The 27,992-nt window shown below is 45.1% G+C and overlaps 1 protein-coding gene across 4 annotated transcripts; it reads left to right on the forward strand.

Annotated features, from left to right (window-relative positions):
• The first annotated feature begins 1,004 nt into the window (after positions 1-1,004).
• On the forward strand, positions 1,005-27,975 carry LOC110524528 (cytoplasmic polyadenylation element-binding protein 2). Of its 4 annotated transcripts, XM_036978343.1 has the most exons (11): positions 1,006-2,949; positions 5,243-5,515; positions 17,360-17,450; positions 19,752-19,802; positions 20,616-20,639; positions 21,604-21,771; positions 21,922-22,011; positions 22,311-22,429; positions 22,565-22,679; positions 23,016-23,197; positions 23,880-27,975. In XM_036978343.1, exons 1-11 carry the CDS (start codon positions 2,422-2,424, stop codon positions 24,105-24,107), a joined length of 1,869 nt encoding a protein of 622 aa, XP_036834238.1. In that variant the 5' UTR covers positions 1,006-2,421; the 3' UTR covers positions 24,108-27,975. The 4 variants fall into 4 exon arrangements, with proteins under 4 accessions (XP_036834239.1, XP_036834240.1, XP_036834242.1 ...); XM_036978344.1 differs by lacking the exon at positions 20,616-20,639 and having other exon boundaries at positions 1,005-2,949; XM_036978345.1 differs by lacking the exon at positions 19,752-19,802 and having other exon boundaries at positions 1,005-2,949.
• Positions 27,976-27,992: the final 17 nt, after the last annotated feature.

A 27,992-nucleotide genomic window follows, 5' to 3' on the forward strand; every position in this document is an offset into this window, starting at 1 on the left:
CACACCAGTGTGGTTCGGTGATATTCCTCCTCATTATGTCAGATGATATATACTGTATATATGTACAGTACCAGCCAAAGGTTTGGACACACCTATTCATTCAAAGATTTTTCTTTATTTTTACAATTTTATACATTGTAGAATAATAGTGAAGACATCAACACTATGAAATAACACATTTGGAATCATGTAGTAACCAAAAAAGTGTTAAACAAATAAAAAATGATTTTAGATTCTTCAAAGTAGCCAACTTTTGCCTTGATGACAGCTTTGCACACTCTTGGCATTCTCTCAAACAGCTTCATGAGGTAGTCACCTGGAATTTATATTAACAGGTGTGCCTTGTTAAAAGTTAATTTGTGTAATTTCTTTCCTTCTTAATTAATGTGTTTGAGACAATCAGATGTGTTGTGACAAGGTAGGGGTGGTATACAGAAGAAAGCCCTATTTGGTAAAATACCAAGTCCATATTCTGTGTATACCATGTTAAATGCAGTCTCTATGCAGGTTTAAGCGCAACAGACACCCAATGATCTTCACAATCGTTTGAGTTCTTGGTCCCTTTCATCAACACAAACAGTCAGTATTGGAGATAGTAACTAGATAGAGTTTCTACCAGCAATCATTTACAGATTGATGAGATTGAATGTAAATACTGACCCAGGGAAACGCCCCATTCAGTGACTGGATCAACACAGACTCTAATGTTTAAATCCATTAAACAGCACTTTATAAAGCTTTGAAAAGGTTTAGCCACTTCTGATTATGATCATGTGTGTTGTGTTAAAGAAAGAAAGTATGCATTTTCCTTTCTAGCCATTAAATCGAGTTAAGGAGGAAATCGACGCCTTTGCAGCCTAAATGGAGAATGTATAGCCAGCTGCATATTCCCTTTGGACAGTCAAATGAAATGACTCAATATCACCATCTGCCGGATTTTGGACTAACGATGGTGGGGGTTGGGGTATCTGACATAGGGGACTGGATCAGTTCTTGACTTGGACTGAATTAGGTGCTGGTACTCATTTTTGGTTCTGGTAGGCCTACTGTTTATATTTAGGAGCAGGAGCTCCACAATACTTTTGAGCTAATATTCAATAAAAGGAATAGGAGGTCAAGCAGTAGAACATTTGAGGTGCCGGTACTCTGCTCCAGTGAGCTCCTGCCCATGTCAAGCTACACTGGATGTGCTCATTCTGCCCAAACCTGCAGTAGATAAAACAAACTCAGAAATGAAATTTAAAGCTTAATATTCAGGACATCATGATGAAATACTGGACCTTGTGAATAAGGAAAGAATGACGTAAACAATGCGGTGTTCTTTACAGCTCCGGCCGGTAGAAGGGCTCAGCAGCATTCACTACAAAGGGCGAAACGAGGGTCAGAACAGAACATGATGCGGACGTGACGTAGGCGTCATTCACTGGGGACCGTTAATCCGCTGCCGCAGCAGCCCGGCCGGTAACGAGAGGAGGGGTACACGGTCAGTCAGGATTGGATTGCGCAGGCTACAATATAACCGGATATATTTATAAATAGGGGCCTATATTAATCGATTTTAAAATAAGAACATAATATTAATTGTAGAAAACGCCGACTAAACAGAGACAAACCCCTCCTCTCTCGTTAGGCTACTTCTTTGTCGACGCATCTATTCTGCACTGTGTTCTCTTGTTCTAGGCGGAGAATTGAAAAACTTCGTTCAAATACATATTTTTACATAAATACATGGATGATTACGGGTTCGGTTTATTACAGACAGCGACCATTGGACACAACTCTACCCTTCTCGACGGACGCGCTTTCTGATCCTAATGCTCCTCCTCTTCTGCGGTTTCCATCGGCCAGTTGTGCCCCGGCTCACCCTTGGTTTCGCGCAGTAGCCTCGCTGCCTCGTCCCCACTGTTCCTGTCAGCTGCTGCGCATCAGCAAAACATGCAGAATGAGTCTGTGGGGGTGACAACCGAACAACGACCCTAGTCAACAGAGGAAAACTACAGCAGCAACAACAACACAATCAATAAAACCGGGATACAGCAACCAAACCAAACCAACAACCAGCTAGGAGCCCTCACTTCCTCCACAACCACCTGAACCAGAATCCAGATTTTCCATATTTTGGTCATTCTTGCCCGACGTAGTCTATCTGTGTGTGACCTTCAGCACGACCGGAAAATACATCAGCAGTTAAGTCAGAGAGCTGAGTTTGGCTGCACTGAGTCGCCCCCACCCCAAGGAAAATTCAGTCACCTGCCGCAGAGGCAGCCTTTCACCGCTCAAGTCTCCATCGAACCCGAGCGCAGCGCATACTCCAGACCGGGACAAATCAGCCGCTAGCCAGTGGAGGAGGTTGAAGCCGATGTGGAGACTGCCGCGTTGCCATCGCCCACTTCCGTAAATCCAAACAAGGTTAGGATCCAAATGGACTCCCCCATCACCCACCATATAAATAACAGCAATGGCAGTAGCACCGGCAACATGTTGTCCGGAGGACTCGGGGGCGGTTTTCCGAACCTCCAGAACCAAGAGATGCAGAACCCGAGTGGCGCCTCAGCTTCACCTCCCCTCCCTGGATTCGGAACCCCGTGGTCCGTTCAGACCAGCTCTCCACCACCACCCATTTCTAACTCGGCCAACCCTATCCACCACTCAAACGCAATTAATCAGTTGCCTCATACCGACCCAGACAACAGCTTCTATCCCGGTATCCCCTCGTCTATCAACCCGGCCTTCTTCCAGAGTTTTTCTTCGGTGTCGACTAATCCATGCCCAGGGATTAACGTGCAGGGCTTCAGTAGCCAGTTCTCACCCCAGATCAACGCCCACCAGCAGCCGCAGCAGCAGAGCCGCAGGTCCCCCATCAGCCCCCAGATGCACCCCCAGCACCATCATCAGCACCAGCAGGGCGCCTTCCTGCAGCAGAGGAACAACTACAACCACCACCACCAGGTGAGCTCTATTCATCTGTTCACATGAAACCCCCACATCAGCATCCCCATAGAATAGAGGATTGAGCCTTTAAAATGACAGATAGAAAGAAGCTGTTAAAGAGGTGGGTGATAATATCATCATTTTTGTAAAGCTAATGTATGCTACTAGGCTTATACACACCTCTTAGATTGTATTGGGTTCAAGCCATGGTTATACATATATGTTCATTACATGTTACTATGCAGAAGTGCATAAACCCAGTTATGATAATGAAAACGAATGTGGCCCTGTGCTCCCGAGACAGAACGTCCATGTAGAAGGGCTGCCCGGCTAGGGTAGGGCAGGGGAGGGACTGACTGCATTATTCATAGACGAACCCCACACTGGCTTGTCTTCTCCAGTTGTCAGTTAACCTACAGCAAACAGTTTCAGGCCTGCCTCAACCCCCAAAACCATTATGGAGAAACTGCCAACCAGCACTCCTAATGGCTAGGACCTTCTCATGTGACACTGCTGAGATAAGGCATGACCTGAAAAGCAGCTATCTCTCTTTGTGTGTGTGTGTGTGTGTGTGTGTGTGTGTGTGTGTGTGTGTGTGTGTGTGTGTGTGTGTGTGTGTGTGTGCCTTTCATCAATCTAAACCCATGATCATAGAAGGCAAATAGGTTTTATCTGTAATGCATTTGTCGTGTCCTCTGTTATACAGATAACTGTTGCTATACAGATGTAGGATCTTAATTTGAGCCAGTTTGCTACAGCAGGAAAATAATCATGCAGCAACAGGGAAGGGGAATTATTCTGTGGATTATAGTTTATGGACATTTTTATAGGGCTTGATACATTTTTCTTAAGGGAAAATCAAGTCTGAATTTTCAAAGTGGGAATTACAAACTTCAGAAGCCTTTTTAAACTTCAAATACACCACAAGTTTTAAATGTGCCGCATTGCAGGAAAGTTCTCCTGCAACAGGGTGATCAAATGAAGATCCTACATCTGTATGCATAGTTTCTCCCTCAGTAGCAGGGCAGGGGAGGCTGACAGGGAGGGAGGGGTGAGAGGCAAACAAGGGAGCATCACTGAATCTGACTTTTGTTCTCTGCTTGAGGCCGGCACAGAGCAGGGCATAGTCATCACTTATCACTGGTTCAGGCTGATGCTCTCTATCTGAAGTCAGAGAGGCAGAGAGAGGCTGTACTGACATTGGGGGTCATTTGATTTTACTTGATGGGGGGGTATATCTGATAACCAGAGGCTATACACATAGCCCTCATCATGGGGGTAGTGTGATGATGCTATACGGTGGCCTGCCTGTGTCAGCTAGAAAGAACATCCCCACTGCAGCAATAGGTTTGCTCTCAGTCACAAGGGAGATTTCAGGACTCCTATTTGCAGGCTCCAAAGTGCTATTGGCATCAAGAGCTGTACATACATACAGCATAGGGTAGGGGGCTGGAGACTGCTGCATGACAGCATTTGAGTGTGTGCATGAGAGAGTTGGTGGTGTCAGTGTGGATGTATGGTGGAGACAGACAGACAGACAGACAGACAGACAGACAGACAGTAATGAATGTTGGTGGTGTCAGTGTGGATGTATGGTGGAGACAGACAGAGAAACACAGGACCAGGTCATAGTAGACTGTGGCAGAGGGAGAAACACAGGACCAGGTCATAGTAGACTGTGGCAGAGGGAGAAACACAGGACCAGGTCATAGTAGACTGGCAGAGGGAGAAACACAGGACCAGGTCATAGTAGACTGGCAGAGGGAGAAACACAGGACCAGGTCATAGTAGACTGGCAGAGGGAGAAACACAGGACCAGGTCATAGTAGACTGTGGCAGAGGGAGAAACACAGGACCAGGTCATAGTAGACTGTGGCAGAGGGAGAAACACAGGACCAGGTCATAGTAGACTGTGGCAGAGGGAGAAACACAGGATCAAAGAAACACATCAAATACAAACAATAAATACTTGTTCAACAACACACAATTTCACATTGGGTCTCTTACCCCTCCTTCCCGTTCTCTCTCTCCTTGTCTCTCTCCTTGTCTCTCTCCTTGTCTCTCTTCATCTCTCTCTCTCTCTCTCTCTCTCTCTCTCTCTCTCTCTCTCTCTCTCTCTCTCTCTCTCTCTCTCTCTCTCTCTCTCTCTCTCTCTCTCTCTCTCTCTCTCTCTCTCTCTCTCTCTCTCTCTCTCTCTCTCTCTCTCTCTCTCTCTCTCTCTCTCTCTCTCTCTCTCTCTCTCTCTCTCTCTCTCTCTCTCTCTCTCTCTCTCTCTCTCTCTCTCTCTCTCTCTCTCTCTCTCTCTCCTCAGTCCATGGTGAAGCAGTCTCCCTGGACTGGCAGTCACCAGGGGAGTGGCTGGGGCTCTGGGAATATGTCCTGGGGTCGGGACCACCGTCGTGGTGGAGGCATGGGCATCCCAGGCTCTGTCAGCCAGGTCTCCCCCATGAAGAAGCCCTTCCCCAGTAACGTCATTGCACCTCCCAAGTTCCCCCGCTCCGCCGGCTCCATGGGCCCCAAGTCCTGGATGGAGGAGAACATGTTCCGAACAGACAGTAACAGTAACACGCTTATGCCTCTCCAGGTACATGCTTTTTTTCAGTAAGCATAAATATACATGGGGTCTGTGTGTGTGTATATGTACTGTATACATTTTGGTGGAAGGAGTGCAAAGGGGTTTAACGTAATAATATCCTGAATTCGATATTGGAGCCAGAGAGTGAGCAAGAGAGTACGTGTTTCAGAAAGAGTGGTCGGTGGAAGGTAGAGAGAGCAAGAGAGAGAGAGTACGTGTTTCAGAAAGAGTGGTCGGTGGAAGGTAGAGAGAGAGAGTACGTGTTTCAGAAAGAGTGGTCGGTGGAAGGTAGAGAGAGCAAGAGAGAGAGAGAGTACGTGTTTCAGAAAGAGTGGTCGGTGGAAGGTAGAGAGAGCAAGAGAGAGAGAGAGTACGTGTTTCAGAAAGAGTGGTCGGTGGAAGGTAAAGAGAGCAAGAGAGAGAGAGTACGTGTTTCAGAAAGAGTGGTCGGTGGAAGGTAGAGAGAGCAAGAGAGAGAGAGAGTACGTGTTTCAGAAAGAGTGGTCGGTGGAAGGTAGAGAGAGCAAGAGAGAGAGAGTACGTGTTTCAGAAAGAGTGGTCGGTGGAAGGTAGAGAGAGCAAGAGAGAGAGAGTACGTGTTTCAGAAAGAGTGGTCGGTGGAAGGTAGAGAGAGAGAGTACATGTTTCAGAAAGAGTGGTCGGTGGAAGGTAGAGAGAGCAAGAGAGAGAGAGTACGTGTGGTCGGTGGAAGGTAGAGAGAGAGAGAGAGTACGTGTTTCAGAAAGAGTGGTCGGTGGAAGGTAGAGAGAGCAAGAGAGAGAGAGTACTTGTGGTCGGTGGAAGGTGAGAGAGAGAGAGAGCAGGGGGGACAGGGAAAGCTTTAAATGATGGGAATGAGACAGTTTAATATTCACAGCACTGTTTTCAGGGTGCAGAGTGTTTCACAGTATAGGATTGTTGGAAAAAAGAAGCAGGGAGGTGACAAGCATCAAACGCAGAGAGCCAGACAGTGAGAGCAGATCAGGATGCAGAGGGGAAGAGAGAGAGCTGGGAGGAAGCAGAGGGAGAGAGAGGAGGGGAGAGAGTGTAAAGGGGCTGTTTAGAAAACACACAGCTGAGAATGAATGTCAATTCCCAGATGACGAGCAGAATTACCATTTCAATCAGGCGGGAGCAGTGTTATTTCTTTCTGCCATAGTGGAGGTGTCAGGGAGCAGGCTGCAGTTAGTGCTGCTTTAAAGCTACTTTAACACCACATTTAGCAGGTAACATCACATTTAGCAGAGTCTATTTCAGGATGGGGGTTGTTATAACTCATTGCAGACATACTTAGAGACCCATAACTGATGTCATCTAATTGTGTACAGCACAGTTCTGACCTTTTAAGTACAAAGGGGGAAACTGGAGGCAGCAGGCCTTAAGAAAGGATCTTTGGGTGAGCCACCATCACCATACTGTATCTTGGTTGAGACCGGAAAAACACGCAAGTTATTTCCCTAACACATTTTTCACAGTAATCCCTTGTTACTTTCTCCCCTCTGTCATGGCTCTGCACTTCCTATTCCAGGAAGCAGGCCCTCCTCCATGAATTTTTCATTTCTATAAACAGTGTCCAACCACGAATTCCTCAAATTCCATACGCGTCTCCTGTCTTTTGCTTCCTTCCTGTGTGTAATGTTTTGGATAGGGGATATGCATTTGTGCTTCATCATGATGTGAATGTCATTGACAGAGATAAGCAGAAGTAGAAAGGGGGTAGTATGCTGGCACTGGGGGATTTAGAGGGGTGCCCTGTTGCCTAACCCATGGAGGTTACATTCCTACATGCTTCGATCTTTCCATAAGAATGCCTTTATAACCATTCATTTATTTTATTTATTTCACCTTTATTTAACCAGGTAGGCTAGTTGAGAACAAGTTCTCATTTACAACTAACCCTAACCCCCCCCCCCCCCCCCCCCCCCCTAAAATCAACAAATGAGAATTTAAATTGGGTATAGCAGACAAAAAGGAAGAAATGAAACTTTGTCATCCCAATTGGGAGCATAAACACTAGCCAAAACAAGAGGGGTAGAAAACAGTTCACCAGTTACTATGACGTATCGTCCCTTAGGATCAGCAATAACCTCAGAAGCTACAAAGGGAGTAGCTTTATCAACCAAAATGGCAGCACCTCTTGATTTACTATGAAAGTTAGAGTGGAACACTTGACCAACCCAGTCCCTACGCATCCTAAAATGCTCACCAGTCCTCAAGTGAGTCTCTTGTAGAAATGCAACATTTTCATTCAAACCCTTTAAGTGTGTCAACACCCTCTTATGCTTCACCAGGTTATTAACCCCTTTGATGTTCCACGAAATGTACTTGATCGCATTATTTAGGCCCCTCTGGGCATTCCCGTTATAGAACCCTGTCATTAGAGCATAGAATGGAAAAGCAATGAGCGCCCAAAAACCCCAGAATAACTTGTCTCAGAGTAATAAAGTAATAACTAAAAAGACAGAATGACAACATTAGAACTGAACAATTCACCCCCCCTCCCCCCCATCCCAGACAATACCTCCCCAAACGAGGTACAAGCCTAAATAGAACATGTTCTCTTCGCACAGTATGTCTGTGAGAGTGCGGTCTTAAACCTAAACCCACAGTCCCGCTCTTTAAAGTCGCGTTTTGTTAGTGGATCAAACAGCAAAAACAGAGATTTTTTTTTATTTTTTATTTTTTAATAAAAATAAATAAAAGTTAATCCCTTGTGCAAATGAAATTACAAAAGCACCACTTGTAGATATATATAATTACAGTGGGGAGAACAAGTATTTGATACAGTGCCGATTTAGCAGGTTTTCCCACTTACAAAGCATGTAGAGGTAGACAAAAATCCAGAAAATCACATTGTATGATTTTTAAATAATTAATTAGCATTTTATTACATGACATACGTATTTGATCACCTACCAACCAGTAAGAATTCCGGCTCTCAAAGACCTGTTAGTTTTTCTTTACGAAGCCCTCCTGTTCTCCACTCATTACCTGTATTAACTGCACCTGTTTGAACTCGTTAACTGTATAAAAGACACCTGTCCACACACTCAATCAAACAGACTCCAACCTCTCCACAATGGCCAAGACCAGAGAGCTGTGTAAGGATATCAGGGATAAAATTGTAGACCTGTACAAGGCTGGGATGGGCTACAGGACAATAGGCAAGCAGCTTGGTGAGAAGGCAACAACTGTTGGCGCAATTATTAGAAAATGGAAGAAGTTCAAGATGACGATCAGTCACCCTCGGTCTGGGGCTCCATGCAAGATCTCACCTCGTAGGGCATCAATGATCATGAGGAAGTTGAGGGATCAGCACAGAACTACACGGCAGGACCTGGTCAATGACCTGAAGAGAGCTGGGACCACAGTCTCAAAGAAAACCATTAGTAACACACTACGCCGTCATGGATTAAAATCCTGCAGCGCACGCAAGGTCCCCCCCCTGCTCAAGCCAGCGCATGTCCAGGCCCGTCTGAAGTTTGCCAATGACCATCTGGATGATCCAGAGGAGGAATGGGAGAAGGTCATGGGGTCTGATGAGACAAAAATAGAGCTTTTTGGTCTAAACTCCACTTGCCGTGTTTGGAGGAAGAAGAAGGATGAGTACAACCCCAAGAACACCATCCCAACCGTGAAGCATGGAGGTGGAAACATCATTCTTTAGGGATGCTTTTCTGCAAAGGGGACAGGACGACTGCACCGTATTGAGGGGAGTATGGATGGGGCCATGTATCGCGAGATCTTGGCCAACAACCTCCTTCCCTCAGTAAGAGCATTGAAGATGGGTCGTGGCTGGGTCTTCCAGCATGACAACGACCCGAAACACACAGCCAGGGCAACTAAGGAGTGGCTCCGTAAGAAGCATCACAAGGTCCTGGAGTGGCCTAGCCAGTCTCCAGACCTGAACCCAATAGAAAATCTTTGGAGGGAGCTGAAAGTCCGTATTGCCCAGCGACAGCCCCGAAACCTGAAGGATCTGGAGAAGGTCTGTATGGAGGAGTGGGCCAAAATCCCTGCTGCAGTGTGTGCAAACCTGGTCAAGAACTACAAGAAACGTATGATCTCTGTAATTGCAAACAAAGGTTTCTGTACCAAATATTAGGTTCTGCTTTTCTGATGTATCAAATACTTATGTCATGCAATAAAATGCAAATTAATTACTTAAAAATCATACAATGTGATTTTGTGGATTTTTGTTTTAGATTCCGTCTCTCACAGTTGAAGTGTACCTATGATAAAAAATTACAGACCTCTACATGCTTTGTAAGTAGGAAAACCTGCAAAATCGGCAGTATATCAAATACTTGTTCTCCCCACAGTATATTCCCAGTCTTATAACAGGCATTGAGAGAGAAAATAAATAAAATGTATAAAGGCTCTCAGCCAAAAACCTAATTTGAAGTAAGGAAATCGTAGTAAGACAATCAAAAATAATAATAATAATAATTATAATAGTTGTCTAGTTGACGCTGAGACAGCTTACAACCAAGACCAAAACACTACGTCTGCGCAACTTTGAACGTTTGCTGGGCATAAATGACGCTCAAAGCTTTAAAAATGTAAGTGAAGACCCCAACAAACGTGTAGCCTCTGGAAACATTTACTGTTTTCTAGGTCAATGCAAACGGATGCAGTAAACAAATAACCAAAAATGTTTTGAGTCAGTGAGATACTATGTAAACAAACTGAATAGGTGAGTGAGACAGCCTAGAAACACAGGAGTTAAGTAAAACCTTAATACAAGCAAGCACACTAGATGATCAAAACATTAGATCACATCAAATAAGCCTGAATGGGTTTGCCAACTCCCCAACTATACAAGACTAGCATGTCATAACTAAACATAATTGTACCACAGGTTGGTTACTTACTATCCACAGTTCGCAAGCAACAGTTGCTGAACTATGAGCAAGTTCAAGACTTCTTGATGTGACATTGAATGTGAACCATAGCCTCATCCGGAGACTCAAATGTGTAGTCTTTACCATCATGAGATGCCGGGAATCGCAGTCCATACTTCAAACCTGGATGATCCCGAAGTAGTCGCTTGGCCTGTCCGAAAGCTGTGCGCTGCCTGGAAACAGTGGGGGAGTAGTCCTGGTAGATGGAGAAGCTCTGCCCTTGAAAGTTCAGAGTGGTATTCCAGGCTCGTCTGAGAATCTCCATCTTCTTATGGAAAAAGTGCACTCGAAGAATTATGTCACGGGGTCTCTCCCTTTCCCTGGGCTTTGGGCGCAGCGACTGGTGGGCACGATCAATCAGGGGCTTTTCATCTAAGGCAAGAACATCCTTCAGCAGCCCAGAAACGAAATCCGTGGCGTGAGGCATTTCCGCTGACTCTGGGACCGATACAAGTCTGAGGTTGTTGCAGTGAGAGAATCCCTCTAAACTCACACAGCTCTCCTTCACCTTTTTCAAATCCACAGCTAGGCGTTTCACGTCAGCCTCCAGGGACATAGTTAAGTCGGAGACATTGGTAGCGGAGGTCTCCAGTGCTGCGATCGTTGTAGTGTGCGACGCCGTTGTTGTTTTGAGTGATGTGATTGCTGGCACCGTCTCGTTCCGCAGGATGGTTAGATCTGCTTTTAAAGTATCAGAAACCTCCTGTATCGGGCCTCAATCGTAGCAACCACCTCTGTTTTTCATTTCAACTATCTCAGAGCGTAGTAGTTTGATGGCCTCGAGAATGTTTATTTCAGCGCCACCAGGCCAAGCCGCACCCCCGGGTAAAGTGTGAGTCCCCGGGCCCTCAGACTCAAGAGAGGGCGGTGATGTGTAACGATCGTAGTTGGGAGAAAGAAAGGAGGACCAATGCGCAGCGTGGTAAGTGTTAATAGCTTTTAATGACGTACTAGAACACTGAACAAAACAATAAATACCAAACAAACTAAGGTCAGAACGTGACAGTACCCCCCCCAAAGGTGCGGACTCCGGCCGCAAAACCTGAACCTATAGGGGAGGGTCTGGGTGGGTGTCTGTCCGCGGTGGCGGCTCTGGCGCGGGACGTGGACCCCACTCCACCATAGTCTTTCTCCGCCTCTTTAACGGCCTCCGTGGCCTCTTTAGAGCGGCGACCCTCACCGCCGACCTCGGACTGGGGACCCTAGCCACAGGTCCGGAATAGACGGGAGATTAAGGCAGCACCGGACGGACGGGAGATTCCGGGAGCACCGGACAGGCGGGAGACTCCGGCAGCTCCGGAGTGAAGGGCGATTCCGGCAGCGGCAGAGTAACGGACGGCTCTGGCAGCTCCTGACTGACAGGCGGCTCTGGCAGCTCCTGACTGACTGGTGGCTCTGGCAGCTCCTGACTGACCAGCGGCTCTGGCAGCTACTGACTGGCGGGCAGCTCTGGCAGCTCAGGACAGACGGGCGACTCTGGCAGCTCAGGACAGACGGGCGACTCTGGCAGCTCAGAACAGACGGGAGACTCTGGCAGCTCCGGACAGGAGGGCGACTCTGGCAGCTCCGGACAGACGGGAGCACCTGTAGGGAGGAGACGGAGAGACGGCCTGGTGCGGGGGGCTGCCACCGGATAGACCGGACCGTGGAGGCGCACTTGAGGTGTCGAGCACCGAGCCTGCACAACCCTACCTGGTTGGATACTCCCCGTAGCCATGCCAGTGCGGCGAGGTGGAAAAGACCGCACTGGGCGAACCGGGGACACCATGCGTAGGGCTGGTGCCATGTACCCCGGCCCGAGGAGACGCACTGGAGACCAGATGTGCTGAGCCGGCTTCATGGCACCTGGCTCTATGCCCACTCTAGCCCGGCCAATACGAGGAGCTGCACTGTAACGCACCGGGCTATGCCTGCGCACCGGGGACACCGTGCGCCTCACGGCATAACACGGTGCCTGCGTGGTCCACCTCTCTCCACGGTAAGCACGGGGAGTTGGCGCAGGTCTCCTACCTGACTTAGTCACACTCCCCGTCTGCCTCCTCCAAGACATTTTTGGGGCTGCCTCTCGTCCCAGCCGCGCTGCCGTGCAGCCTCCTCATACCACCACCGCTCAGCTCCAGCTCTGCCTTGTGTGGCGATATTCCCCAGCCTGTGCCCAGGGTCCCTTGCCTTCCAAAATCTCATATCCAGAATACGGTGATTGACAGAGTCGAAAGCCTTGGCCAGGTCGATGAAGACGGCTGCACAGTACTGTCTTTTATTGATGGAGGTTATGATATCGTTTAGGTCCTTGAGCATGGCTGAGGTGCACCCGTGACCAGTTCGGTTACCGGATTGCACAGCGGGGAAGGTACGGTGGGATTCGAAATGGTCAGTGATCTGTTTACTATTCTTGGCTTTCGAATACTTTAGGAAGGCAGGGCAAGATGGATATAGGTCTATAACAGTTTGTGTCTAGAGTGTCTTCCCCTTTGAAGAGGGGGATGACCGTGGCAGCTTTCCAATCTTTAGGGATCTCGGACGATACGAAAGAGAAGTGGAACAGACTGGTAATAGTGGTTGCAACAATGGTGACGGATAATTTTAGAAAGAGAGGGTCTAGCCCAAGAGATTGTCTAGCCCAGCTGATTTGTACGGGTCCAGGTTTTGTAGCTCTTTCAGAACATCTCCTATCTGGATTTGGGTGAAGGAGAAGCTGGGGAGGCTTGGGCAAGCAGCTGTGGGGGGTGCGGAGCTGTTGGTCAGGGTTGGGGTAACCAGGAGGAAAGCATGGCCAGCCGTAGAGAAATGCTTATTGATATTCCTTGATTATCGTGGATGTATTGATGGTGACAGTGTTACCTAGCCGCAGTGCAGTGGGCAGCTGGGAGGAGGTGCTCGTATTCTCCATGGACTTTACAGTGTCCCAAAACTTTTTGTAGTCAGAGCTACAGGATGCAAATTTCTGTTTGAAAAGTTAGTCTTTGCTTTCCTGACTGACTGCATGTATTGGTTCCTGACTTCCCTGAAAAGTTGCATATCGCGGGGACTATTCAATGCTAGTGCAGTCCGCCACAGGATGTTTTTGTGCTGGTCAAGGGCAGTCAGGTCTCGAGTGAACCAAGGCCTATATCTGTTCTTAGTTCTACATTATTTGAAAGGGGAATGCTTATTTAAGATGGTGAGGAAATTAATTTTAAAGAACGCCCAGGCATCCTCGACCTACGGGATGAGGTCAATATCCTTCCAGGATGCCCGGGCCAGGTTGATTAGAAAGGCCTGCTCGCAGAAGTGTTTTAGGGAGCGTTTGACAGTGATGAGGGGTGGTCGTTTGACCGCAGACCCATAACGGATGCAGGCAATGAGGCAGGGATTGCTGAGATCCTGATTGAAAACAGCAGAGGTGTATTTGAAGGGCAAGTTGGTCAGAATAATATCTACGAGGGTGCCCATGTTTATGGATTTAGGGTTGTACCTGGTGGGTTCCTTGATCATTTGTGTGAGATTGAGGGCATCTAGCTTGGATTGTAGGACTGCTGGGATGTTAAGCATATCCCAGTTTAGGTCACCTAACAGAATGAACTGTGAAGATAGATGGGGGGCAATCAATTCACATATGGTGTCCAGGGCACAGCTGGGAGCTGATGGGGGTCTATAACAGGCAGCAACAGTGAGAGACTTATTTCTGGAGAGATTAATTTTTAAAATTAGAAGCTCGAACTGTTTACCTGGAAAGTATGACAGAACTTTTCAGGCTATCTCTGGAGTAGATTGCAACTCCTCCCCCTTTGGCAGTTCTATCTTGACGGAAAATGTTGTAGTTGGGTATGGAAATCTCCACATTTTTGGTGGCCTTGCTAAGCCAGGATTCAGACACGGAAAGGACATCAGGGTTGGCAGAGTGTGCTAAAGCAGTGAGTAAAACAAACTTAGGGAGGAGGCTTCTGATGTTAACATGCATGAAACCAAGGCTTTTTCAGTTACAGAAGTCAACAAATGAAAGTGCCTGGGGACACGCAGGGCCTGGGTTAAACTCCACATCACCCGAGGAACAGAGGAGGAGTAAGATGAGGGTACGGCTAAAGGCTATCAAGACTGGTCGTCTAGTGCGTTGGGGACAGAGAATAAAAGGAGCAGATTTCTGGGCGTGGTAGAATAGATTCAGGGCATAATGTGCAGACAGGGGTATGGTGGGGTGTTGGTACAGTGGAGGTAAACCTAGGCACCGAGGGATGATAAGAGAGGTTGCATCTCTGAATGCGTTAGTTGTGCTGGGTGAGGTCATCGCATGTGTGGGAGGTTGGACAAAGGAGGCATCTGAGGCATGTTGAGTGGGACTAGGGGCTCCGCAGTAAACTAAAACAATGATAACTATCCTAAACAACAGTGTACAAGGCATATTGACATTTGAGAGAGACATAAAGCAAAGCATAAAACAATCACAGGTGTTGATTGGGAGAGCTAGCTAAGACAACAACGGGTAAGACAACAACAGCTAATCAGCTAAGACAACAGCAACAGGTAAAATGGCTATGAATGGGCAGAGAGGTTCGGTTAACTACACACAGGGCCTGAGTTTGAGACTGGGGCCAACAGATTAACAAAAAATAAACAAGATGGAGTACTGTGATTAATGGACAGTTCAGCAGGCATCAACTATGTAGCCAAGTGATCATAGGGTCCAGTGAACAGCAATAGATGGAACAGGGAAGCCACGAGGTAGTCGTTACTATGCTAGCACGCGGGAGACACCGCGTTTAAAGTTAGCAGACCTGGGTAAGTAGAAGCATCTGCGCCGACGTCCGGCAAAGGCCGATTGAGGGCACAGAGGATGGAGTTACGTCGGCGGGGCGCCGTGTCCACAAAGGGTCCAGGCCAGATGTCGAAAGAGGTATTGTAGTTGTAGTAATTTTGTTTGCTAGCCCGGAGATGCGCCTGGCTCGTGGCTAACTGGTGCTAGCTTCGGGCAGGGGCGTTAGCCACTATAGCCACTCGGTAGCAGGTAGCTAGGAAATATCACATCATATAAAGGCAATTATAATACACGTTCATCTAGCTAGTGGATTAGTCTCCTACATAGATCTATACTACATTCTCATTGGGTGACTGTGTGGCAACACTCCTCAGTTTATACAGTGGATACAGCATCACCTAAACCATAATGTCTACCTGAAGACAGACTATAGCAGGAGTCGGCAACAGGCAGCCCGTGAACCAAAACCAGCCTACCAAAAAATGGTGTACAAAAAAGACTCAAATCAAATATGAGTTTCATTTTACAAATCTGTTCACCAAGTATTGCCACAAATAAAAAAAATACATTTGATTGTGTCTCAATGTAAGCAAGGTATGAAATTGTTGTTAGTTTCAAATCCAATCTCTTTTTGGGCATAGTTATGGTCAATTTGCAGTGTTCAAATTATTATTATTATGTTCTGGTCCCCCGACCATCCACTCCGACAAAAATCGGCCCGTGGCTGAATCTAGTCCTAATGCCGTAGAGTCAGCCAGGAAATGTTAGCCTAACATTGGGCTACAAATCACACACAGATTGACCACTGGACAGTATAATTTTTTTAGTTAAGTGTTTTTAATCCTGTGTCAGGACTAGAGGTCGACCGATTATGATTTTTCAACGCCGATACCGATTATTGGAGGACCAAAAAAAGCCGATACCAGCATAACAGGTGGTCAGCCTGCCACGCAGTTTCCTTGTGGATTGCAATGTAATTGGCCATAATCAGCATCCAAAAATGCAGATTACCGATTGTTATGAAAACTTGAAATCGGCCCTAATTAATTGGCCATGCCATTGGTCATGCCTGACCTCTTGTCAGGACCAGTAGTGTGTGGAGTACTTTCAAGTGGTGGTCAGGCTAGTATGAGGACCATACCTCTAGCAACTTATCTTAGGCACCTACAAAATGCCATTATTGTCTAATTAGGTAAGGGAGTAAACATTAAGTTGGAGGTGTTTGAGGTGCTCATATGAGATTGTATCTTCCCTCATGTTCTCAACCATGAGAGGGCCCTTGTCATGTACATACACAGTAAAGTACACCATTTTCTTTAAAGGTTCTGCCATCTGTGGTATGTTATAAAGGTTGACAGGCCTCGGGTTTAGATTCACCGTGCATGGCTGTCTTATAGCCCCTCTGATGAGCTCATAACCTCCCTCTCATCCCAGTGGGCACTGGGTAAATGCCATTCCTGGATTTGGTTTCTGCTCTCTGTCTGTCTGTCTGTCTCTGGGACGTGCTCCAGAGTTCCTGTTGAATCCATCATTGGGTCCACTCTGCTCATTAGCATACCTTAGTACCCCTGAAGTGAATAAATACGGAAAGAATTTGAATCCATGTATGTGCTGTTAACACACTCTGAAATATTAAGCCACATACCCGCAGACTTTATTACCCATACCTATGTTACCCACAGACTTTATTACCCATACCTATGTTACCCACAGACTTTATTACCCATACCTATGTTACCCACACGCTTTATTACCCATACCTATGTTACCCACAGGCTTTATTACCCATACCTATGTTACCCACAGACTTTATTACCCATACCTATGTTACCCACAGACTTTATTACCCATACCTATGTTACCCACAGGCTTAATTACCCATACCTATTTTACCCACAGGCTTTATTACCCATACCTATGTTACCCACAGACTTTATTACCAATACCTATGTTACCCACAGGCTTTATTACCCATACCTATGTTACCCACAGGCTTTATTACCCATACCTATGTTACCCACATACTTTATCACCCATACGTATGTTACCCACAGACTTTATTACCCATACCTATGTTACACACATACTTTATTACCCATACCTATGTTACCCACAGACTTTATTACCCATACCTATGTTACCCACAGGCTTTATTACCCATACCTATGTGCCAGAACACTGCAGGTTCCTTCCACTTGTTGTATGTGTGTGTTTTAGGAACGCTCTAGAATGTACGACAGCCTGAACATGCACTCCCTGGAAAGCTCTCTGATTGACATCATGCGGGCGGAGCAAGATCCAATGAAGGGTGAGACTACTTACTTACTCCCTCTCACTGTCTTTAATTATCATACTTACTTAGTTACTGACTCACTGTATCATGGGGAAAGTCATTGTGATTGTGGTTAGGGAGAACAGTGGTTAGAGGGAATGCATATGAGGTGAAGTATACCCTTTTCCAAGGCACTGACAGGCTTCCTGCTCCCTCCTAGAGGCATGTTTTTTTTCTTCCACAACCGGCTGTGCCTTTAAATGACCTTACAGCCCTGATCCTGCTGCTACTGCTACTGCTTAACCTAACCTGGGGCACACGGACAGACAGGAGTCAGGCAGCACTGCAGCACTCTCTGTCCTGATAGGATAGGAACACTGCTCACAGGGACAGGGAGGACGGTGACAGAGACAGGGCTGGCCCAGGAGTAGAGTGACAGAGACAGGGCTGGCCCAGGAGTAGAGTGGCAGAGACAAGGCTGGCCCAGGAGTAGAGTGACAGAGACAGGGCTGGCCCAGGAGTAGAGTGACAGAGACAAGGCTGGCCCAGGAGTAGAGTGACAGAGACAGGGCTGGCCCAGGAGTAGAGTGACAGAGACAGGGCTGGCCCAGGAGTAGAGTGGCAGAGACAAGGCTGGCCAAGGAGTAGAGTGACAGAGACAGGGCTGACACACAGTTGCATGGCAGGCCTCTCCTCTCAGCTCAGCTCAGCTACTGGACCTTTAGAAAATACTCCAAGCAGGTGCATTGTAGTCAGTTTAAAAATGACTTCTAGCTAGCTAGCTTCACACATAGTTATGACCACTGGCGTCAACATACTTACTCCCCCAAACCATGGACAGGGACCGAAAAGTTTAGATTGACATTTATAGTAAACAACACATTCCCTCACATTGTATTTTGCACAGTTTACTACCCCTCTAAATGTAATCCATTACAGTGACTAGCTACTTGTAATCAGTAACGTAACTTTTGGATGACCCAAATTTAGTAACGTAATCTGGTTACTATCAGTTACTTTTGGATTACTTTCCCCTTAACAGGCATTAGAAGAAGACAAAAAGGATCCATCAAATGCATTTGGCGTGTCATCATAGTGTTCTCTGGATTGTGGTCAGAGTCGCTCAGGTGGAAAAACTTTAAACTTGCGCCTTTATTTAATGCTGAATTTTTAACTAGGCAAGTCAGTTAAGAACAAATTCTTATTTTCATTGACGGCCTAGGAACAGTGTTTTCAGGTGCAGAACGATTTTTTTACATTGCAACCTTTTAGTTACTAGTCCAACGCTCTAACCACTAGGCTACCTGTCGCCCCATTGAATATAATTGGGAAAACAGAAAGATGTCATAATGTGTTTTTTTTACGCAAGCATCGTTTCTGAATTTAAGTTTAATCCAAGAAGTAATCATCTAGTTTTCTGTAATCTGATTACAAATGTTTTCATAGTAATTTAACTGATTAATGTTACAGTTTTTTGTAATCAGATAACATGTAATCAGTTACTCCCCAACCTTCATTATTATTATTGTTCATAAACTAGTCTAAATGTTGAAGTTGGCTCAACATGGGCCTCCATAAGTATTAGTGGGTGTGGTGTTGTCCTATAGTCCTCCGGTCCTGACTGTGACTCTGGAGCCGATGGTGAGGGCATAGGCCATTATTCACAGCACAGAACCAGAGCGGGACTAAATTTAGACACACTTTCACACGCTGTGTGACAGCCAGAGGAGGGTGGAGGGTGAGAAGGAGAGGGTGAGAAGAGGGTGGAGAGGAGGGGAGAGTGGGCTCTGCCATTTATAGCCCAGACTGCTAGTACAGAAGCAGAAGACAAGGACTAACCTCAGAGGACTTTAGAAAGGAGCTCAGCTAACTGGGCATAGGAGATGTACCATGCTTACATTGCAGTGGAAATAGGGTTGCTGATCTTTTAACTGGAGATCAGATCATTTGCCAGCATCTCTTCTTTCTCTGTTCACACATCTGCAATTCTTCCCAGTGAATGTAGAGATAACATAAATAGCTGACATGTGCTTCTGATAGTTCATTAGGGTTTACCCAAATCTATTCAGGGTGTTGTTTTGTTGTTGTTGTATTTTGTCAGCTCAAGCTGTCTCCGTGGAAAAGAGGGTTTTGTTCAGTGTTCTGTTCCGACACTACAGCTCAGTAGGCTGTCATGTGACAGTGGTGCTTCTGTTCCTTATACAGTACATGGCCGTGCCCTTGATGTCCTCAACCTGTCCTCTCCATCTGCTGAGAGTCTCATCCCTGTGTGTGTGTGTGTGTGTGTGTGTGTGTGTGTGTGTGTGTGTGTGTGTGTGTGTGTCTCTGTCATGTCAGGTCGTGTGGGTTGCCCTCATCCCGGGGCTGACGGCCTGCTCATGCTCAATGGTAATTATCTCTCCTGGCCAACACCAGCTTGTGTGTCTTCTTCCATCACTATCACCAGACTATTTTAGAAATGGCCCAGTGTTCATGTTTCCATATCATGACTCGTTGGGGAGACTCAACCAGGCTAGATCGAGAAGCAAGCTAGTATGGGATTGTCCTTCCTGTCACGCTTTTCTGAGCTTCATTTGTGTTGGGATATATCCTTCTCTATAGTGGACTGTGCTGGATGGCTTTTGTTAAATGAGTAGTGTTGGTTCTCCTAGGCTGTGCTGTGTGTTGTAATAGTGTAGTAAACATGTCTCCTGTTGAAGGATATGCATTGTTGTTGTAATCCTACTGGGGCTTGAGATGTTGAAGATGAATGTTTAGTAGTGTGGCTCACATGACGAGGTGGAATGCCTAGTTGTATAAGTCACATGACCATCCGCAGGTGGTGTAGTAGCTAGGTCACTTAGCTTATTTATGTAGGCTAGGTCACATGACTAGATGTCAGGAGAAGACTGGTGTCGTTTCCATTAGGCTGCTCCTCATACGTAGTCAGCCTAGTCCAGTTTACAATATAGCCTACATTCCTGCTTGACACATTGTCATATACCTAACTATTCAACATGATGTCAATCCTGTGACGATAATAAGGTTTCATGACACTCCAACCGTGCAGTTAGATGATGAGGGGCTGAATGGGGTAGGGGTAAATAATGGTACTAGAGGTCATAGTATCTGTAGTGTCAGTAGTACCAGGTCTGGGGATACTTTACCTTGCGAGGAATGTCTGCAGGGCATAAAACCACTCTTTACTTTGTTTCCATGCAGCAAGGAGCTATGGGAGACGTCGAGGTAAAGCCGCCTTCATGTGACGTGCAGTCTGTGTCATGTCATGTGTGTTGCGTGTTCATCCACCACACAGCATGCTTTAACGCTACTGAACTGCAGCTGCCAAAACAGTGTCTGGATACAAACAATTCAGGGTTTATAGTGTCAACATGATCACCACTGACAGTCAATCTGAATCATTTACTATGACATCCCAAGCATTTTTACCAGCAGTTGCTCCTTTTTGAATGTAATTGCAGTGAATTTGGGGGGTAGATTTTAACCCAGGTCCAAGTGACTCTCGCCCCAACATCTTAGTCTTTACTCTGTAATTGCAGACGTATATGAATACTGCACAACACGTTTACATCCAGACATTGCCATAGGAAACCATTGGTTTCAGGCTTGGTTACCACTAGTTTACCTCAGTCCATTGCTCTGACTACTACTACTGCTTTGCCCCATGGTAACAACGTGAATCCACAGCTTCCTTACCAGACCTCAAGCTTGTCCTCTCTGTCTACTGTCTGTCAGTCAGTCACAGAGCTCTGGCTGGAGTATTCACGGTTGCGTGTCTTGGTTTTACAGCACATTTACAGTATAAATACTACATTGGACATAATCCTCTATCACTTTATGCTTGTACTTTATCTTGTAGCTACTCAGCACAAAGCCTGGTGACAGATGTAAACAGCCAATTACACATGTTGTTATGGACCCCGCTCATTTATCATGACTCATTATAATAATACTATCTCTATATAACATTAAGACGTTGGGCTCCATGAATGTGTTCAATCTAGGAACTGTCAGTGGGTGTTAACAGAGCTATAGCAGGTTGGTTGCTTCTGTTGTTGGCAAAGCAGAAGTATGTGCATCTGCTTGTGATGTGACTGTATGTATTGTATGCATGTGTGTATCTATGTGGATGTCATTGTCCATGTCTGCAGGTGTTCTGACCGCTGACCTGTGACCCCCTCTTCTCCAGGCCGCTCCTCCCTGTTCCCCATTGAAGACAGCCTCCTTGATGATGGGCACGGTAACCAGGGCATCCCAGGGCTTGGCCCTAACTGTTACCCCCACCAGAACGGGGAGCGCATCGAGCGTTTCTCACGCAAAGTGTTTGTGGGCGGCCTGCCCCCTGACATAGATGAAGGTGAGAGGAGGAAGAGCATAACACAGCATAACACAGTGTTGTTAGTTCAGTGAATCAGTTGATATGCTGTTATGAAAGGTTGTTTTACCTTCTCCCGTTACTCCTCACACATCGGGCTTCCTCTCACCTCTTCTTTCTATCTCTGGTCAGATGAGATCACCAACAGTTTCTGTCGCTTTGGCCACCTGGTGGTGGACTGGCCACACAAGGCTGAGAGCAAATCCTACTTCCCCCCCAAAGGTAAAGCTCACCTCAGACTTTCTTTAACTGAAATTGACATAAAGGTATGTCATAAAGGTATGTTTTAGCACCTTATACTGTATAAATATGGCTGGTAGCAATCAATGATGGCCTTGAGACTCCTGGAAGAGACAGTACAGCTAGGTTGACCAACGTCCTCTTTCCCAGATGACTAACCTACATAGTCTGCATATAGTACTTTTTCAAACTGAAATAATTCAGTGTATTTGTAGCAGTATTACCCCACACTATTGTATATGCTGTCCTGTTCCTGAGAGTGTGTTGTGTGTGTTACCTAGGTTACGCCTTCCTGCTGTTCCAGGAGGAGAGCTCAGTGCAGGCTCTGATCGAGGCCTGCATGGAGGAGGACGGCAAGCTCTACCTGTGTGTCTCCAGCCCCACCATCAAAGACAAGCCTGTGAGTCCAACACAAACCCAGTAGGGCCATTCCCACCAGCAAGGACATCTGTGAGACTAGCAACACCTACGCAGTGTAATTCCATCTTGTGATTATTCAATGTATGGGATATGTGTGATGTGTGTGTGTCTCCAGGTCCAGATTCGTCCGTGGAACCTGAGTGACAGTGACTTTGTGATGGACGGCTCTCAGCCCCTGGATCCTCGCAAGACCATCTTCGTAGGAGGGGTCCCCCGCCCTCTCAGAGCAGGTAAACACTTCCCTCATCTCTCTCTATCAGATCCACATGACATCTCAGCTGGGCCTCTAGTTGATCTACTCTGTAATTGGACTGGGATGTTTGTGTTGGTGATGGTAGATGTTAAAATACGTAGATAAACAGATGTTGTGTTTTGAGTAATAAGGAGCACCTGAGAGCTGCCAATGTTTTCCCTATGTAATGACAATCTGACAACCCCCTCCTCCACTTTCTCTCTCTCACCCCTTAACCATCTCACCTACCCATGTGTCACTTCTCCATCTCCTCCCCACATTCTTTACTCTTTTGTTTCCTCTCCTGTTCCGTCTCTTTCTCATCTCTCTCCAGTGGAGTTGGCCATGATTATGGACCGTCTCTATGGGGGGGTCTGCTATGCTGGCATCGACACCGATCCAGAGCTCAAGTACCCCAAAGGTGCGGGGCGCGTCGCATTCTCCAATCAGCAGAGTTACATCGCTGCCATCAGCGCCAGATTTGTCCAGCTGCAACATGGAGACATTGACAAGCGGGTACAGTCCTCCCTCCCTCCACTTCCCATCTAATTAACCACACAATCCTGCTGGAGACATTCTCCTCCTGATTTCCTAGGGATGCAGAGAGAGAATGAGAGAGTGAGTGTGTGAGAGAGTCAGTCCTCGTGAGGATTTGTGGTTCAAAGAAAAACAGTGTGTGTTCCAATAGCATCACACGCAGATAGTCTGACGGTGGTTGCTATGGAGAGGAGAAAGCTTATTAGTGCTGATTGAATTAGTTCCATTTCCAGTCTCCTCTTTCTTTTTCTCTCTCTCTCTCTCGCTCTCCTCTCTCTCTCTCTCTCTCTCTCTCTCTCTCTTTCTCTCTCCTCTCTCTCCTATCTCTCTCTCTCTCTTTCTCTCTCCTCTCTCTCCCCCCTCTCTCTCTCTCTCTCTCTCCCTCTCTCTCTCTCCTCTCTCTCCTCTCTCAGCGCTGCCTGACTCCATTGTCTTTGAATCTCACACAGCTTCAAACAGGCTACTCTTATCATTTTAAAGGAACCTTTTCATCTCTCATCATGTATCTCAGTATTCTACCTGTTCTCAGTGATTTTACATTACATGCAATGTATCCATACCTACTGTTTTTAGGTATATTATGCACCCTTGCTCTCTCAGTACCTGTGTTATCTATGTGTATTCCTCTTCTCATCCCCTCCATGTCCCTGTACCCTTACAGGTGGAGGTAAAGCCCTATGTTCTGGACGACCAGCTGTGTGATGAGTGTCAGGGTGCGCGTTGCGGTGGGAAGTTTGCCCCTTTCTTCTGCGCCAACGTGACCTGCCTGCAGTACTACTGTGAGTTCTGCTGGGCTAACATCCACTCCCGCGCCGGCCGAGAATTCCACAAGCCGCTGGTCAAAGAGGGGGCTGACCGCCCAAGGCAAATCCACTTCCGCTGGAACTGAAGAGGAACGCGACCACACGTCACCATGGCGACACAGTCAGAAGGAACGGTCAAGGAAGAGAGACATCGCCAGGCAGGAAAAAGTGCATCGCTCTGCCTCTTACCCTAAGCTATCAGTATAGAGTACATAACAGTATACAGTATATATATATTTTGTAGCAGCCAAACACTACAAGCCTCAGTTTTTCACCAAAACCCCCCTCACATCTCAGGCTCTGACAACTTTTTTGTGGTACTTTAATGTTTTTTAAGAGGAGATTTAAAAAGAGATTGATTTTTTGTAGGTTTTTCAAATTATTTTTATATGTGAGATTTAACGTAGATATGAGAATGTTTTTGCATGGGAGCAGCCCATCTGTCTGTCTGTCTGCTGCTAGCCACCCCCTAGTGGGTGTAGCGTACCCTTGTTTCTGGGAAAACCTTGATTCTATAATCTGAACGCCTGCCCCAGGTCATTTACCAAAGGTAACAAAACGATAGTAAGCATAAAAGTGATACATTTCTGCCACAAAACAAACTCTTATTTTTTATTGTTGATAATAATTTGTTCTTTTTTCCCCATCAGGGAAGCCATTTACAAAAATTTGGAGGTTATTTTTGCTCTCATTTTGACCTGAAAAAATATTACCTCAAAATATGAATCTGGTTTTATTAATTCTATTTAACCTTTTTAATCACAAGCTATATTAGAAGCTTTGCTGCTATATATAATATATGAATAGATGTATAGGTGGTATATATTAACGCCAGCTATAAACCGGAATCTTGAAAAATGAAATGCAGTCCGCACTCACACACTCATGGCCACCTTTGCCATGGAAGAATAGAATGTGAAAATTGAAGTGCATGTTTGTGTCTATACACCCTTTGCATGCAAGATAGACTTAACCAATACATGTAGGATAAAAAACAAACCACAGAAACTATATAACAGAAAACACTCAAATCCTACTTTGAATAGCAACAACAACAAAAACGTCAGAAGCCTAGGTGTAAGAAAATATATATATAAAAATGAAGATAAAGGAAAATACATGAAAACGACTTAACATTCAAAACTCTTGCATGCATTGATGTTGATCTGTTTGAACCATTTACATACTTACTATACAAGAAAAGCGATATTGGTTCTAAACTAGTGGATGCCACCATTTTGTGATGTGGTGGTTTGTATGGAGTAATGAACCCTGTTGAGTGGCGTTCAGTCAGTGGTTAGTGTCTGTGTCGTGTCTGTGCTGTCTGTGGGGATCTTGTTGGTGTGTGGAATGAGGTTTTAGTTTAGTAACAATGTAGGTAAACTAGAGGAGAATGAGAACATCACAACATTTTACCTTCACCCTTCCTATCCTCCTCACCTTTGTATAGTTCCAGAGGTTACTCTAATGTAGCATAACCCTTTGCAGACCGAAAGCATACACAGAAGCCAGGCTGGATCTGATTTCTACAGGCATAAGACTGGGAGATGTGTGTTTATGCCATGTGTTAGGCTAGTTGGCCAATTTAAACCACTGTTCAAATGTTGAACAGGAGAAGGATCCGTAAGAAGAAGGATCCGTAAGAAAGCGTCTGTCCAACATCTGTTCCTGAGTTGTGTTATCAGGCTACTCAGTTTGATACACTGTTCTCCAAAACAACCAGGCTCCCATACATATTGTAGTTACAAGTTATTAGACTCCAGACCTGTAGAAAGTGATCCAGTTTTATGTCCTGCTAATGCAAGATGACAAAGACACACTCCCTCATATATTTTCAGTGATGGGGAAATAATTATCATTAAAAAAATTGGCCTGCAGAATATGAATAACTGTGTTCTTTGTTTATCTAACTGTGACCCTGTCTCTCTGTGAGCAATGACCTGCTGGTGCACTAGCCAGCTGTTTGGTACTGTACATGTCTGTATCTCTACAGTATAATATCCCTGTTATCCTTGTGTCATTGTGTTTCCTGGTGTGGAGTCAGTCCTTGGTATGCGGTTTAGACGTGGTTCAGGGGTCAAGTGTGTACTGTCACTACTACTACTTCATGGATATAAGATTGTTTATGTTAATTTATTCACGTATTAGATCGTTTATTTGTTTATGTCTTTAACTTGTGAGTTGGGACCCCTTCTCTGTCCCCTGCCTCTCTAATCACTTTTGATAATATATTATGCACTACCTTTTCTATATTTTCCCTCTGATTATTTGATTCTTGACTCGTTTTCACCCTACCAGTTAGTCAGCTGATTCAATGCAGACATGGTTTGGGCAACAACCTATTTTGCTCAATTTAATCACTCTTAAAAGATTCAGTTCTACCGAACTTCTACCGATTTATAATTCTACCAGATGATTTTATTTTTTCATAATGACTTATTTAAGAAATTGTGTGAGGAGGCATTGGTCTTAGGTTTTTCTATGTGAATGAAGCAGTATTCTAATGTTCTAATGTATTCGTAGGGGGTCCTGTTGTCTGTCAGTCTCTCCGTCAACTGAAAGAAGGAAGAAGTGCCACAGGGTACTGTGCTATGATGATTGGCTCTAGAGAAAATGGTGGCCAAAAAACGATGAGCAACCATTCAAAGCAAATGAAGGATCGTTATTAAGCCCCCACCCTGTTTGTTCTTTGTCCCGGTGGCCTCGGCTCTCGTGGTGTGGTTGGTGTTGTGCTCAGAACAGAACAGAGCTCTCTTGTACTTTGTCACCATTGACATGTAACACGACTCCTTGTGCTGTTTGTTGAGTAATGGGTCCTATTTTCTAAGTTGAACACTGTTACTTTGTATGTGTGTGTCTTTTTTTTTGTTGTAAGAATCATATTTATTTCACTATTTTTGTAGACAAATAACTATTTGATTTTGATTGTATTTTTCTATTTCAATAGGTTATTATTATTATTAGTAGTAGTAGTAGTAGTAGTAGTATTACACACATTTTAGTGCCCCTAATATTCTAATTATGTCTGGCTCTGTTGAAAGACAAAAATAAACAAAAGATTTGAACAAATAATTATGTAATTGATGTATCAATATATGACTGTTTTAATATATCAATATGGTTAATATACAAGTACACATTTACACCTTTTATTTGAAGGAAGGAAACATTGAGGGTTCTATTATATTCATGGAAGACACTTGAGATTCTCCCCCTGTTGCATCGAGGCCTGCGGTGCCTCTCCTCATAGATGCTCTGAAACTTGAATATAACACATTTTGAAAGGCTGATTAACCTCGAATATGTGTTGTGACGTGCAATACTGTTTCTAATGTTTGTATAAAAAGTAAAAATTACAGTGTAAACCTTTTTAATGCAGATTTATTTTTTTCATTGCATATTTTGCAGATTTCTGATCCACAGTGTCATTTTTTACTGTCAGAAAAGAAACCCCTTTTTTTCATTGCAACTATTTTTCAATCCAGATATCTTTGTACTGATGTAAATGATTGTAGTTATTTTGGATAGTGTTTTGCTACCAAAAGGAGAGAAGTTTTCATGCATATTTATATTTAATTTTATTCCGTTTTTTATTTTATTTAATAGAAGCAGAATATTTGGAATAATTTTTCATATTATATGTCATTGATATTATTTTGTATTTTTATGTGGAAATATATATAATTTTAAGATGCCAATTGCTAAGATATTATTTTAATTTGAATTATTTTTAAGCTAAATCTTTGTAATATTGTTAAAGTAACTAATTTCTATGAATTCACAAAAGTGGTTTATGAGGTGTTCGGATTGTAATTATTACTCAATGGTTCTTTGATATGCAAAATTAATATCATGTCGATTTTAATTTTTGTTTTGTATTTAAATGGGGTGTTGATTACAATCTGTTTTCTTTCATTTCCTGAATAAATAAAGACCCATTCTGTTCAGACACAACATGCCTGCCTTTTTGT

This window comes from Oncorhynchus mykiss, chromosome 5 (assembly GCF_013265735.2).
Source record: "Oncorhynchus mykiss isolate Arlee chromosome 5, USDA_OmykA_1.1, whole genome shotgun sequence".
Classification (NCBI taxonomy): Eukaryota; Metazoa; Chordata; class Actinopteri; order Salmoniformes; family Salmonidae; genus Oncorhynchus; species Oncorhynchus mykiss.